Source organism: Salminus brasiliensis, chromosome 24, assembly GCF_030463535.1.
Source record: "Salminus brasiliensis chromosome 24, fSalBra1.hap2, whole genome shotgun sequence".
In the NCBI taxonomy this organism is placed as follows: Eukaryota; Metazoa; Chordata; class Actinopteri; order Characiformes; family Bryconidae; genus Salminus; species Salminus brasiliensis.
Window position 1 is genome coordinate 3,485,167 of NC_132901.1, and position 16,050 is coordinate 3,501,216.

Sequence of the window (16,050 nt, forward strand, 5' to 3'; positions counted from 1 at the left end):
TATTATTATTATTTAGTAGGAAGGGGTTTACTACTACTGCTTTTTTTAGTCGTGGCTGGTTTCAGTATTCAGTAATAGTAATTATTGATATTTATAGTTATAGTAGTAGGAAGGGAAGTGACTGCTAGGGTCATTAGTAGTGTGTGGTTTAGGTTTCTGAAATGTATTATTATTTGGAAGCAGATGTTTAGTACTGGTGTTTTTATTAGTTGTGGCCGGTTCAGATTATTATTATGATTATTATTATTATTATTATTATTAGGTAATGTAGGATTAGGAGGAAGGTGTCATTCATAGTGTCTGATTTAGTGTTTCATTTATTATTACAATTATTTATGAAGAGGAGGATTACTACTACTTTTATTAGTAGAAGCTGGTTTAGGTTTCTGGTATTATTATTATTATTATTTAGTAGAAGGAGGAGGAGGTTCAGTTTTATGCTATTATGGTTATCAGTAGTTGTCATGGTAACAGTAGTAGTAGGGTTTTATTAATAGTAGGGTTTATATTGGTGTTGGGAAGTTCAGTAATCTGCTGTTATTGTTCTGATCATTATTAATATCTGTAGTGTTATGATTATTAGTGGTAGTGTTAATGTGTGAGGGTTCAGTATTATTATTATTATTATTATTATTATTATTATTATTATTGTTATTAATCCGACTCCTTTAGAAACGGACTGATCCCTCCGATCCACAGTTACGTCATTTTAACTCTGATTATTATTTTTTTCAACAGTTTTCTTCCCCCGAGTGCTTTCCCCTCGCTCCGCTGGCTGGAATACGGACAGAGACAGTAGAGCAGCCTCCCCCTCCCCGTCCCCCACGTGAAGGAAATGCCCATCGCAGCCACCGGTCAGCCGGCAACTCCAGAGCCCCGCGTCTGCTCACAGCTGCCCAGCGGTGCCGAGCCCACGCCCAAGAGGGCCGGCCTGTGTGAGGACGCCGAGGCGAGAGGACACAGCGGAGGACTCCTGGAACCGGGCCGGGCCACGCTCGGAGCTTCAGCGGCAGCGGCTGTGGAAGCGTCACACTCTCCTCCGGCTCCCTCGCCGCTCGCCTTGCCTCTGCACGGCCATCCGGAGCCGCCCCGGACTCGCTCGCGCTCTCGCTCCGGATTCTACGGACCTAACGGAGCGGCGGGAGTGACCCATCCTCATCCTCATCATCATCATCATAATCAGCAGCAGCAGCAGCAGCACGGACACATGGAAAACCTGAGGCCTCATGGGAGTATCCTGTCGCCGGGCAGCCACAGGCACTCGGGCCCGGGGGCTCACCGGAACGCCGGAGCAGGTAATTCACACCTAATGCTGTTTTCTCATTTCTGCTGCTTAAAGGCCAGCTCGGCCCGGGAGCCGCCTGGTGAGGTTTCCTCTCGGCTTCGGCACGGGAAGGGGGATGGGCTGGCCTGGCTTTAGAGCCGGCACTTCCCGTTTGTTGTGGGAAGGCCCCTCGCTAACTCGCAGCCCCTTGCTAGAGCTGGGAGGTGTGGTGTTTAGAGGGATTGATTGATGGTAATGGAGGGCCTGTTCCCTGTTTGGGGAAAGTGGTTTTCCGCACTGTCGTCTCGCGACACACTAACCACACACACACACACACACACACACACACACACACACACACACGCACACTGGGATTTCACATTGCTAGCTGTGTGTTAGCCCTTTGCTAGCCTGGCTGGTTTTGGTGTTTTGGCGTGGAAAGCCCTCTGAAATGGGCTGGATTCAGAACCCCCGGCCCAGAGGAATTGAGCCGCCAGAACCAGGCCCTGTAGTCTCCCCTCCAGATGCCCCGATATTTCAGTAGTTGGTCAGCTGCTGGGTTCTTGCTGGAGTCCCAGTCCATAGCTTTTACCTTCGCTTAGAGATTCTCACCAGTCTAACGGCTCAGCTAAGACTTCTTCATAGGAGCGTCTTCCTTCAGCTTTTAAGCTGTTAAGCTCCACCCATTCCTGCTCAGGAGGGAGCAGTACCACTAGAAATCACGGGGGCGGGGGGCGGTATCGCCAGGAGCTCAACACGCCGCTGTCTGAGGAAGAGGGAGGGTTGATAGCGTGAGCTGTGGGCGATTTGCTGAACGCTTAGACTGTTGTGCCACTCGGTGATGTGTTTAGACCTGAATATTCTCAGAAGAATATTCTCCTCGTAACGTCCCTGAACAGCCTGAACTGGATGATAAACTCAACCCTGAGCTGGATGAGTCGTCTGTGATTAAACCAGATCACTCCTCTACGTCAGACAACCACACACACACACACACACACACACACACACACACACACACACAGTGAGAGCTGTATGACCTGGCTATCTTGGGCCACAAGTACTGTTCTCCTCTGTTTCAGGCGCTTAATTTTATTCCTCGCAGACAAATTTAGCACGGCGGTTGCTTTTCCCCCGCCGGTGGGAGACGGCCGCGCCATGTGACTTCAGGTCTGCGGTCATAATTGACCCGATTGTTAGATGCTGGGTTTTGCTTCATCGCTAAATCTCTGTATGAGTGGAGCTTCGAAAGCCAGCACTGGCGTTGGCAGCTGCGGCGAGACCTGCCACTCAGGACGGCTCCTAAGAATGACCCCTTTCAGTGCGTACGCTGCATTAGCAGCCACGCTACGAGCCGCCTGCCTGCCTGCCTGCCTGCCTGCCTGCCTGCCTGCCTGCCTGCCTGCCTGCCGAAAACCAGCTGATTACGGCTGCTGTTCTAGACCGGCCTGGTCAATTCAGGCATCTCGAGGATCAGGATTTGCTCTGGATTCAGAACAGCCTTTAAACCGGATCCAAATCCAATCACTCTAAAAACCACTTCAGGAGGCGGTCCGATCCGAGACGCGTCTGATCCGAGACCTCCTCAGACAGTCCAGCGCTATCGGCTTGCGTGTTCAGATTTGTGTCATGTCCCGACCCACACGGTGATCAGATTTCAGTCTGATTGACCGGCGACGTGCTTGACTATCCGATGTAAGCGCATGTGGCTGCGCGTGTCCAGATACCAGTCACGTGAAGCGGGGTCTCCGCCTGGGTTCAGGTTACGCAAGTCTGATGTCGGCGAGGTCCGATTTTACTCTTGATCCGATTCACCACCATAAAACAGTGGGTGTGGGTTGGTTAACCAGTTATGAGACGCTTTGGCGATGTGTTATGAAATGGTGTACAGTCACCGTAGTCCGTAGTGCCAGCGCTTGAACCCGAGGCGGGGTAGTAGGGCTCCCACTAGGGGTAAGAGCTGGTAATGCCGCACAGTAATCAGACACCGCTATGATGTGGGATTATCTGTGAGGTCTTTCAGGGTGAAAATAGAATAATCTGATTCATGTATGTGATTGTTTATGGGGATACGTATCGTTGGCCAGCGCCGCCGCTGTGGGGGGGCGCGGGGGTGGGGGAGGGGTGGAGGGGTGTGAGTGTTGGTTAGAGGGAGGATAAAGGTTAGTTTAGGCTGACACAGTGCAGAAAACCAAAGCGGGTCTGATGTGGTGAGTGTGAGCTTTACCAGCTGTACTGCAGCTTTCACCAGCAGGATCCAGTCCTGAGTCACCACCCCCAGCCACACACACACACACACACACACTCACTCACACCCTTCCCCTCACCTCCCCCAATATCATCACAGTGAAGAGTCTGACTTCAGAGTTTGGAAGGCAATCGTGTGTGTGTGTGTGTGTGTGTGTGTGTGTGTGTGTGTGTCCCAGGTGCTCCTGCAGGCTCAGGTTTGCTTGTGGCTTTGCTTGCCTATTGATGGCTGCTTTTTGTGACCGAGCAGAAACACAACACAGTGTGAAAGGGCCCCAGACTGGAAATACCAGTCTGTGTGTGTGTGTGTGTGTGTGTGTGTGTGTGTGTGTGTGTGTGCGTGCCTGCCACTGTCCTGCTGCTGCCTTCTCAGATTCACATACGTATGTATTCTTCATGTAGCATATGGGCCCTTTAATATACCGGAAGCTCTACAGTGCATTAAAGGGGCCCTATGCGACGTTTCTCTAGGGCTGTATTTTCTTCCCAGAGTTCCCTTGGGGCGTATTTGTGGTCCCTCGTTTTTCCATGACCCTCCTTGTCCAGCCTTTCTTTAAGAGACCGCTTTTCTGTCCCTGTGCCTTTAAGGCTGATGTATGTAGCTGTCCTCTCCTTTCTGATTGGCCGATCTGCGTTGCGCTCCTTTCAGAAAGCAGCCCGAGCTCAAACGCTCATTGTAGCTTGGAACAGCAGGAGTGGGCGGGGCTAAAGTTAAAGGACGGGGGTGAGCCAGGCGCGGGACGTGCACATGCGTCTGGTTTTTGGGACATCAAAGCATTGATGACACGCATTCTTGGGTGTGCTGATCCAGGGCTGTGATTGGTCGAATCCCTTCTTGAAGCTTACTGCTGACAGAATAGGACATAGGGCTAGTAGAGGGGTATGAAACCCCCCCTCTTGTTGCTGAATGCAATCCAATCCTCACAGCAGTGCCTGAGCAAAAAATCTAGTAGAAAGCCTTCCTTCTACCCTGGACAGTAGGGACGGTTCCTTCAACAGAAGCTCAGGATCAGCTCTTTTTTTAATGAATAGCCTTGATTTGGGAAGAGAGATGAATAAGCAGGTGTCCAAATACTTTTGTCCGTGTAGTGTATGGTGTCCTATTGGCCGCACTGATAAACACTTCTACAGTAACTGTGAGGGAGCGTTTTAGAGGATGTGTGTGATATTGACTTGGGGACATACAGTAGAGGAGTGTGTGTGTGTTTGTGAGGGGGAGAGAGAGCTGGTTAGAGCGAGCGAGAGATATTGACTTATTGACTGGGATCAGAGAGACTGCTTTGATAATGAGGGAAGCTCCACACAGTCAAATCCCCCGAGTTCAACACCATCTGCTCTCAATACAGAACAAATGCAGCTCGCCCGCTCTCTCTCTCTCTCTCTCTCTCTCTCTCTCTCTCTCTCTCTCTCTCTCTGTCTGTCTCTCTCTCTCTGTCTGTTCTCGGCCTCGGTGTATTCAGTATTCGCTCACTGTACCTTCCTTTCACTCCTGTTTCATTATCTGTGCGCCGCCTGGAGACCCATTCAATTGCTTTTTTGCCGCTCGTACCAAACATTTTGATATGTGGCCGCTGCTGAGCGAACACACACACACACTCTTACACACACACTTGCACACAAAAGTGTCTGGCCTCCTGAGAGTTGCTCTGCGATAGGTGTTCACTCATATTTTTGTCAGCGGGTGGAGGAGAGGGTGCGGGAGAGAGTGAGAGGGTGTAAAGGGTAGAGGAGGAGAGTGTGTAAGGGTTTGGTGGGGGGGGGTGAGGAAGGCACGGTGGGGGAGGAGAATGTGAGGCAGAGTGAGGGGGAGGATGGTGAGGAAGGATGGAAAGTAAGGAGGGAGTGTGAGTGGACGAGGGAGGGAAGAGGAGTGACTGTGAGGGTGGAGAGGAGAAGGGGTGTGTGTGTGGGGGGGGTGGGGGGGTGTAAAGAGAAGGAGTGTGAGAGTGGGCGGAAAGTGAGGGAATGACTCTGAGGGAGATTGGGAGAGAGGCAAGCAGAGGGAGTGTGAGTGAGAGAGAGTGAGGGAAGGTCAGAGAGAGAGAGAGAGACAGAGACAGTAAGGGGGAGGGGGAGAGTGAGGCAGATGGGGTATAAGGGTGAGGGAGGGAGTGAATGAGGGTAAGTGAGGGTGAGAATTGGCTGTTTACTGAACCCGGGGGTTTATATAAAGTGTTTGCTCGATCAGTCTTCCTCCTCTTCCTCTACTGCTTCTACTTCCCTGTCCTCCACTGCCTCTGCTTCCTCCTCCGCTGCCTCCCCTTTCCTCCGCTGCCTCCCCTTTCCTCCGCTGCCTCCCCTTTCCTCCGCTGCCTCCCCTTTCCTCCGCTTCCTCCACTGCCTCTGCTTCCTCCTTGTCCTCCCCTGCCTCTGCTTCCTCCTCGTCCTCCCCTGCCTCTGCTTCCTCCTCGTCCTCCCCTGCCTCCGCTTCCTCCACTGCCTCCCCTTTCTCCTTGTCCTCCACTGCCTCCTCTTCCTCCTTGTCCTCCTTTGTCTTCCTCATCTTTCTCCTCAAGTCATGATGCTGCTGGAGGCCTACAGGTCAGATAATGGTGTGTGTGTGTGTGTGTGTGTGTGTGTGTGTGTGTGTGTGTGTGTGAGTGAGAAAGCGCACCTGGCACCTGTAAGCACTTGTGACCGGCTGCTCTTCTCTGTTTTGTGTCGTTCCTCTCTGAAGACAGTGCCAGACTTTAGAGGAGACCCCTCCATCCCTCCTGCTTTTAATTTCTCTCTTCCCCCTTATCTATCTCTCTCTCTCTCTCTCTCTCTCTCTCCTCTCTCTGTATCTCCTGCTTCTCTCTCTCTCTCTCTCTCTCTCTCTCTCTCCTCCATTCAGGTGGAGAGAAAGGCCTGTCGTTATTGACTGAATGTGAATGAAGGGCTATTGGCTCCTCATAAAGGGCTCCTAGCCTGTTGTATTAGTTTAATTAATGATCCTGACCCCCAGCCCAATTAAAACGGCTCGCTGGAGCTACAAAGCCCAGCGCTCTTCCTCCTCCGCCGCCGCCCGGCCTTACCTTCCACCGCCGTTTGAGAGCGCGAGGCATGCAGGTTCTCCTCGAACACACAAGCCTGAGTGCCCTTGAGAAGAGCAGCTTGATTTCAGGGAGGCCCTCCAGTAGCTTCCTGCGCTCCGCTGAGAGGGGCTTGTTGTCTCCTCCTGAAGGGGGAGGCCTGGTCTTGGACTGAAGCGCCCATATTGTGGAAGTCTGCGCTTTCGGTAGCCATCAACAAGCTTCTGGCTTGGCATCCAGACCCCGTCCATGTATTTGAGGTCAGGACTTTGTGAAGGCTATTCCAGAAGCTCAGTGTTTGCCTGTTTTATCCATTCCACACCAGCTCGGTGGTTTGAGGTCATGCTGAAGAATTCTGAGGTGACCGTCCCAGAGCGTGACGCAACCTCCACCATGCTTAACAGTTGGTACAGTGTTGTTGAGGTTGAATTCCTCACATTTACTCCTCCAAACATCATTGAAGGCTTTCTCTTTATCTGTGTGGTTCAACTGCAACAGCTTGAAGGGGAGTTTTGGATTTTTGAGCAGGAGCTTCTTGATTGGACAACAATTGGGAGTCTGGCTGGGAGTCAAATTGACGGGCAGTACAGGTCCAGCGAGCCAGGCCACCTTCACATAACGTGACCGCCCTCATTGGCCGTTTTGTCAAACACCTGGCCTATAGGTGTGCTTTGAAGGTTTACAGTTACAGACTGTGGCCCATCTGTTGCTGCACAATTCATCCCCAAACCGGGAGCCAGATATTACTTGGGTCAGGGTCCATCTTCAGCACTGCGGAGCGAGCAGGGTACGGTCAGTAGCTGAAATGGCCGATATGCTGGGGTGGTGGTGCACTGTTCTACTGTGCGGTCTTCCTGAAGGCCTTTCTAGCAACCGATCAAGCTATTGGATGGAGCTCCATCGCCCCAGATAACCAGGTTTCGGGCGTTAATATTCGCTAGCTGATGTGAGAGGGGGAGAACTTGGGCCGATCTCGCTCAACTCTGCTCAGAACTGCTCGTCCCCTCCTACACTCGCTTTCTCCCAGACACTCGCGCGCTCTCACACACACACACACACACACACACACACACACACACACACACACACACACACACACACTCACTCTCGAGGCCGACTAGCACACATGCGCTCCCACACTCCTCCATTTTCATAACAAAAGAGGCTATTTGTTTTGGCTGCTTTTGTCCGTCTCCAGGCAACCTCCTGAAGCAGTTCCGTTTTTGGGGGCTCTGCTGACCGCTGTAGCTGGAGGTAAACGGACCGGAGGGCCAGAGGACCATCAGTCCTCCTGCGCAAAATCCAAATGCCCCCGTCTTTAACTTTGAAGTAAGCGAGACCACAGATGGTTGCAACATCGAGGACCAACCTCGCAATCCCACAATGGGACTTCAGCGCTTAGGCAGTCGCTCCACCATTGAGCCTCTTATATAACAGACGCAGGCTCATTATCGGCTCTTATTGTCTGGATTATTATTATTATTATTATTGTCATCTAGTCTTTGTCAGCCAGTCAGTCGGGTTCTGCTTATTAATGAACCAAACCCAACAGACCTTTCCTCCTCTGCCGGTCTCTCGGGTTCTCTTGCTCAACTGTTTCTATCCCCCCCAACCCCCCCCCCCCCCCTTTTTTTTTTTTTTCTTTTTCTGTGGCTCTGTTTGGTTACAGTTATGCAAACGACTCTCTGGTGCAGTGACGAGGTTCCCCTTGTGCATTTGACTGAGTGACGTGTGTGTGTGTGTGTGTGTGTGTGTGTGTGTGTGTGTCTGTGTGTGTGTGTGTGTACACAGGCATCACTCTTAAGGCACACTAAAAGGGGTTAGTGTGGTAGGGTTTAGGGTAGGCCTCAGCCAAAGGCAGACAGGCCTGCTGATGAACTTTCCCAGAGCCTGTAGGTTGAGCTGGTGGCATGACTGAAGCTGGTGGCTCTACCTGCAGGGATGGACTGTGAGCACGTCTGACTGCTGGGTCTTCAGTGTACGGAGTCCTGAAGACTCTGTGCTGTTGGGATAAGTAGTATAAGGAGCAGTAGTAGCACTAGTGGCAGCAGTAGTTGTACTAGCAGTGGTAGCACTGGTGGCAGCAGCAGTAGTACTAGTATTAGCAGTAGTGCCAGTATAAGGAGAGTTATTAGCACTGGTGGCAGCAGTAGTAGTACTAGTATTAGTAGTAGTGCCAGTATAAGGAGAGTTATTAGCACTGGTGGCAGCAGTAGTAGTACTAGTATTAGCAGTAGTGCCAGTATAAGGAGAGTTATTAGCACTGGTGGCAGCAGTAGTAGTACTAGTATTAGCAGTAGTGCCAGTATAAGGAGCGTTATTAGCACTGGTGGCAGCAGTAGTAGTACTGGTATTACCAGTAGTGCCAGTATAAGGAGCGTTATTAGCGCTGGTGGCAGCAGCAGTAGTACTAGTATTAGCAGTAGTGCCAGTATAAGGAGCGTTATTAGCGCTGGTGGCAGCAGCAGTAGTACTAGTATTACCAGTAGTGCCAGTATAAGGAGAGTTACTAGCGCTGGTGGCAGCAGCAGTAGTACTAGTATTAGCAGTAGTGCCAGTATAAGGAGCGTTATTAGCGCTGGTGGCAGCAGCAGTAGTACTAGTATTAGCAGTAGTGCCAGTATAAGGAGCGTTATTAGCGCTGGTGGCAGCAGCAGTAGTACTAGTATTACCAGTAGTGCCAGTATAAGGAGAGTTACTAGCGCTGGTGGCAGCAGTAGTAGTACTAGTATTAGCAGTAGTGCCAGTATAAGGAGCGTTATTAGCGCTGGTGGCAGCAGCAGTAGTACTAGTATTACCAGTAGTGCCAGTATAAGGAGCGTTATTAGCGCTGGTGGCAGCAGCAGTAGTACTAGTATTAGCAGTAGTGCCAGTATAAGGAGCGTTATTAGCGCTGGTGGCAGCAGCAGTAGTACTAGTATTACCAGTAGTGCCAGTATAAGGAGCGTTATTAGCGCTGGTGGCAGCAGCAGTAGTACTAGTATTAGCAGTAGTGCCAGTATAAGGAGCGTTATTAGCGCTGGTGGCAGCAGCAGTAGTACTAGTATTACCAGTAGTGCCAGTATAAGGAGAGTTACTAGCGCTGGTGGCAGCAGTAGTAGTACTAGTATTAGCAGTAGTGCCAGTATAAGGAGTGTTATTAGCACTGGTGGCAGCAGTAGTAGTACTAGTATTAGCAGTAGTGCCAGTATAAGGAGTGTTATTAGCACTGGTGGCAGCAGTAGTAGTACTAGTATTAGCAGTAGTGCCAGTATAAGGAGCGTTATTAGCACTGGTGGCAGCAGTAGTAGTACTAGTATTAGCAGTAGTGCCAGTATAAGGAGCGTTATTAGCACTGGTGGCAGCAGTAGTAGTACTAGTATTAGCAGTAGTGGCAGTATAAGGAGCGTTATTAGCACTGGTGGCACCAGTAGTAGTACTAGTATTAGCAGTAGTGGCAGTATAAGGAGCGTTATTAGCACTGGTGGCAGCAGTAGTAGTACTAGTATTAGCAGTAGTGCCAGTATAAGGAGCATTATTAGCACTGGTGGCAGCAGTAGTAGTAGTACTAGTATTAGCAGTAGTGCCAGTATAAGGAGCGTTATTAGCACTGGTGGCAGCAGTAGTAGTACTAGTATTAGTAGTAGTGGCAGTATAAGGAGCGTTATTAGCACTGGTGGCAGCAGTAGTAGTACTAGTATTAGCAGTAGTGCCAGTATAAGGAGCGTTATTAGCGCTGGTGGCAGCAGTAGTAGTACTAGTATTAGCAGTAGTGCCAGTATAAGGAGCGTTATTAGCACTGGTGGCAGCAGTAGTAGTACTAGCAGTAGGAGCAGCCCTGGCAGCAGTAGCAGTCAGGTATGGGAGGTGGTGTAAACGGGTGGAGGCGTCGCTGTAATCGTGGTGTAAATGCGCCTCGTGTTTGAGGACTCACATTAGGCCGGAGAGAGGGGGAGAAGTGAGGTAGGGGAGGACAGGAGGGGGGATCAGGGCTACAGGAGGAAGAAGGGTGGAGAATGGGAGGGGTGAAGGTGGAGAGAGGGCGGAAATGGATGGAAATAGCTGATGTGCTCTGAGGCTCAGAGAGAAATCAATATCGGGCGAGAGAGGAAACCTCTCTCTCTCTCTCTCTCTCTCACTTCTGTGTCTGTGGGAGAGACGGCCGAGCTGGTTTTGGGTGACCGTCTCGGTGAAGCTCCCTGGACGCTCTCGCCACTTACTGCCCGAGGCTCTCCGGCGTCACCAGGTCCATTTACCTTCCAGACGTCGGCTCCTCACTAGCGACCCGCTAGCGACCTCCTCTCTAGTCCCTGTAGAGAAGTACTGCCAATAGAATAGGACTCCCTGCAGCAGATCACCATGCTGCCTAATGCCAGGCGTGGGCTAGAGGGGTTATAAAGCCCCCCCCCCCCTCCCAGCATTGAGCTGGATGGTGGTGCTCCATCCAGTACTTTTGGGATGAGGTGGAGATGGTGAGGTGGGGTGGTGGCTGCATGTTTCCAACATAACGTCGTACTCTCGCGCTGACACTCTCGCCCTGACACTCTCGCTCTCACTCACCTCGCACCCCCCTCCCCAACATCACACTCCCTTCACTCGGTCTTTCACTCTTGCTCTCTCTCGCGCTCTCTCTCTTCACTCTTTCCTCCTCTTGTCCTCCCAAGCTCTCTCTAGTCCTCTCCACCCCATCTCGCGCACCCCCACTCTCACACTCCTCATTCTCTCTCTCTCTCTCTCTCTCTCTCTCTCTCTCTCTTTTGCTTTCGCTTCCCCTCTTTCCCCACTCCCTTTCACACGCTTTCCTTTCGCCCTTGCTCTCTCAGCCCCCGACAATACTGCTCCCTTTCCCCCTCTCGCGCTTTCTCTTTTGCTCTTTTTGCTGTTCTGCTCACTCTTTCACACCAGCGCGCACTCTCGCGCCCTCTCTCTCTTTCCCCCCCTCTTCCACTCGGTGTCCTTTCATGTCCATTAGTATTACATAACGTGTGTGTGTGTGTGTGTGTGTGTGAGAGAGAGAGAGTTGGCACTGCTCCAGTATTGGGGTATCAGGTGGATAGATAACAGTACATACATCTGCAGGGTTCATGTGATGCCAGTGTTTAATATCAACACACACACACACACACACACACACACACACACACACAGTGTAGTGTTGCGGTCCTAAACTCTACTTACAGTCTGAACACCGTGAGGCGGGTAACTGACCGTGTCTGTGGGCGCTCAGGGTGAATCAGGTCATTTCAGTTTCTTTTTTTTTTTTTTTTTAATATTAATCAATACTGAACTCTTCTACATCTGGACAAAAGTATTGGGACACCTGCTCAATCACTGTTTCTTCTGAAATCAAGGCTAATAAAAAGAGCTGATCCTGCTTATGTTGGAGAAACTGTCTCTGCTGTCCAGAGAAGAAGGATAGATTTCTGCTAGATTCTGGAGGAGCACTGCTGTGAGGATTTGACTGCATTCAGTGTGGTCAGGAGTGAGGCCCTGATGATCATCACCACTCCACCTCCTCAACATCCCCAACTCTTCCCTAAAGTACTGGATGGAGCACCACCAGAACACAGTTCCTTTACTGCTCCACAGTGTCCTCAATGCTGGGGGGGGGGGCTTTATACCCCTCTAGCCCTGGCCTGGCATTAGGCAGCATGGTGCCAATAGGTCCATGTTGATCTGCAGTCCTATTCTATTGGCAGTACGTCTCTACAGGGACTAGACAAGCTGTGTGTGTGTGTGTGTGTGTGTGTGTGTGTGTGTGTGTGTGTGTGCATTTGCACATTTGTCTCAGCAATGGGTTCTATGAGTTGATGCCAGCTGATGAACTCTCAGAATTCCACGGTAACGGCACTTGCGGTTGTCTGGGGCAGCTCTAGCAGGGTGGCAATGGCATGAACTGTATTAATGGCGAGGATGGCATCAATATGGCATATGAGCTTTGGCTGCATCACAGTTGCACTGTATCGTGTGTGTGTGTGTGTGTGTGTGTGTGTGTGTGTGTGTGTGTGTGTGTGGAGATGAAATATTACAGATCAAGCTCACATTTGTCTCCCTGGCTGAGAACTACAGAGGATCATGTAATTAGTAACAGCCGACCACACACACACTCTCACTCGCACGCGCACACACACACACACTCCCTCCCACACACACACTCCCTCCCACACACAGGGCCTCGTCTTAAATTCCATCTCCGTCTCCTGCATTTGAGTCCCAGTCTTTTGGCAGAGAGGAAATTAAAGGAGTATTGACTACTAAAAAGCCTGTTTTCCTCCATGTGGAACACACACACACACACACACACACACACACACACTCTCATCCCTGTCCTTGGAAGTGAAGGTTTCGGAGCATCCAAGGGTAACCCTCCTCCTCCTCCTCTTCCTCTTTGTCATCTGACGAAATACTAGCCCAAGCACATGAAAGAGACCAACAGACAAACAAACAAACAAACAAACGGCAGAAAGGAAAAACAACAGCAATAAAAAAAACAAAGGAAAAGGAAAACAAGGAGCTTTCGGAGTGTCGTGAGGCGGCTCCTCTAATCTGGGATTAGAGTATTTACTGTCTCCGTAACAACAGTGGGATCACAGGCAGTGGATGATGATGATGAGGATGATGATGAAACTGCATCAACAGCAGCAGTCGGCCCCCGATTATTAATTATAGGAGGAGCCTCAGATAAACACAGCACTGCTTAATTCCCAGTTATCCGGCTTTCCCGCCGCCAGGATCACACGCTCTCCTGTTCTTTGTTTAAGATTGGGAGGAGATTTTTATTTATTTATTTTTTTTTTTTTTTATTGCCGATTGAAGATCCAGCAGAATGGCGGCCTCTGATTGGTCGGTTTCGTTGGGATGTGACGGGGCAGCGTTCTTCGCTCAGCGCTTTGAGCATGTTTATTAATATGCATTGTCCTCCCCAGGCTAATCACAATACATCAAGACAACGGTGTTCACCTGAGCTTAGCATTAGCTTATGGCTGGTGTTGGAACTAATGGTTGGCTAATGGTTTAGCTTGAGGATAACGCATTAGCATTGTTGCTAGTGTGTTTACTTGAGACACACACCCTTCTGCTCTGTAAGCTCAGTGAAGGCGGTCTGAGACACTGGGGCCGTGTCCTCCGCCTCTGGTCTGTGCTGAGCGGACTGTGGCTGCGGGTTTGACGAGTTGGCGGACAGTCTTGGCGTTGTTTCTGTAGAATTGTGTGTGTGTGTGTGTGTGTGTGTGTGTGTGTGTGTGTGTGTGGTATCTGCTAGTAATGCACGTGTGTGTTCTTTCTCGCTGTCTCTGCAGGAGCGATGGGAGGGGTGTATCACTACCATTCAGAACCAGCCTGCGCCGATGCCACTGATAAGGTAAGTGTGTGTGTGTGTGTGTGTGTGTGTGTGTGTGTGTGTGTGTGTGTGTCGCCTCTTTCAGCCTGGCCTCCTCACATCTCTCCATCTGCAGCTCTCGCGCTGTTACCGCCTCACTCAGCGCAGGGGTGTCTGCCTCCGACACCTTAGTGATGCGTCTCATACTTATTTACATGTAATTACATATTCATATCATTCATATTCATTTACATATGTCCTGATGAGCCAAAACATTACAACCACTCACAGAGCACGGCAAGTTCTGGGAAGATTATTGACTGGGTCTTCAAACCATCAACACACGGCTTATTGATGGACCAGGCAGGGCCCGGAAGGTTCTCCCAGCTGGTTACAGTAGCATTGGATCAAAACACACAGTGCAGCGCCCCCTGTAGCCACAGGCCGGTCAAAGTGCCCATGCTGACCCCTGTCCACCTTTAGAAGTGCCTACAAATGGACACATGAGTATCAGAACGTGGTCTCGGAGCAGTGTGAGAAGGTCTCCTGGTCTGAGGAGTCGCGTGGACGACCCAGGGACGTGTGCGCTGTGTGTTTGTGAGAGGTGCCTGAACAGGAAGTCCAGTATGTGGTGGCTTTACCTCACAACTTAACCCTTTAAACCCTCATTTACAGGAGATGAATCATTTATAGCAGATACTGAATCATTTACAGCAAATCTAAATGATTAATCTCTGCTATCGATTATTTTTAAGTCTTTACTGAATCATTTTAGTGAATCATTTACTGCAGGTTCTGAATCATTTACTGCAGATACTGAATCAATTACTGCGGGTTCAGAATCATTTATAGTGTTTACTGAATCATGTATAGCTGTTATACTTTATAGTAGATACTGAATCATTTGAGTCATTTATAGTGTTTACTGAATCATTTACAACAGGTTCAGTCTTATTCATGGTGTTTACTGAATCATTTACAGCATGTTCAGTCTCATTTATCTTGTTTACTGAATCATGTATAGCTGTTGAATATTTTATAGTAGATACTGAATCATTTAAGGCAGGTTCAGTCTCATTTATAGTTTTTACTGAATCATTTACGGCAGGTTCAGTCTCATTTATGGTGTTTATTGAATCATTTACGGCAGGTTCAGTCTCATTTATGGTGTTTATTGAATCATTTACGGCAGGTTCCGTCTCATTTATGGTGTTTACTGAATCATTTACGGCAGGTTCAGTCTCATTTATGGTGTTTACTGAATCATTTACGGCAGGTTCAGTCTCATTTAAGGTGTTTATTGAATCATTTACGGCAGGTTCAGTCTCATTTATGGTGTTTATTGAATCATTTACGGCAGGTTCAGTCTCATTCATGGTGTTTACTGAATCATTTACGGCAGGTTCAGTCTCATTTAAGGTGTTTACTGAATCATTTACGGCAGGTTCAGTCTCATTTAAGGTGTTTATTGAATCATTTACGGCAGGTTCAGTCTCATTTATGGTGTTTATTGAATCATTTACGGCAGGTTCAGTCTCATTCATGGTGTTTACTGAATCATTTACGGCAGGTTCAGTCTCATTCATGGTGTTTACTGAATCATTTACGGCAGGTTCAGTCTCATTCATGGTGTTTACTGAATCATTTACGGCAGGTTCAGTCTCATTCATGGTGTTTACTGAATCATTTACGGCAGGTTCAGTCTCATTCATGGTGTTTACTGAATCATTTATAACATACTGAATCATTACTAATGGATACTGAGTCTATTACAGTAGTTACTGAATAGTAAGTCTTAAAATGAAAACTCTGAGTAGGTCTGGGGTTCAAGGCGTTGATCTGCTGGAGGATCTGCTTCGAGTGAGACGTTCTAATGGTTTGGAGTGTGTGTGTGTGTGTGTGTGTGTGTCGGGGGACGTGTTGGAGGCTGTAATTGTGTGTTTGCTGACTTGTGGCTTTGCCTTTTATTGGGAGCTGTTTGGAGGAGATGCTGTTTTCGGTTTCTGCTGGATTAAGTTGTTTGTAGGATTTGCTTGAGTGCTCGACTTCTACATCTCCTCCAGGCTCCAGCGCTCTGGTGATGATTATAACTGTGTGTGTGTGTGTGTGCCTGCCTCCCTCCAAGCCCCACTTTTACTCCAGTGTTTATAATCGGCGGAAGAAGGAGGGCGAGTTTACTTCTGCACTGTGATTGGCTGATGCTGGGCCAAAGGGGGTGTGGCAAAGAC

The 16,050-nt window shown here is 49.4% G+C and overlaps 1 protein-coding gene across 2 annotated transcripts in view; it reads left to right on the forward strand.

Annotated features, from left to right (window-relative positions):
- Window positions 1-16,050, forward strand: part of rnf38 (ring finger protein 38) — a 32,044-nt gene that overhangs the window by 2,100 nt on the left and 13,894 nt on the right. For both annotated transcript variants that reach the window (XM_072670201.1, XM_072670202.1), the window contains exons 2-3: window positions 739-1,295; window positions 13,803-13,864. In XM_072670201.1, the coding sequence (XP_072526302.1) occupies window positions 836-1,295; window positions 13,803-13,864 (522 nt within the window). In that variant the 5' untranslated portion in view covers window positions 739-835. The remainder of the gene's footprint in view (window positions 1-738; window positions 1,296-13,802; window positions 13,865-16,050) is intronic.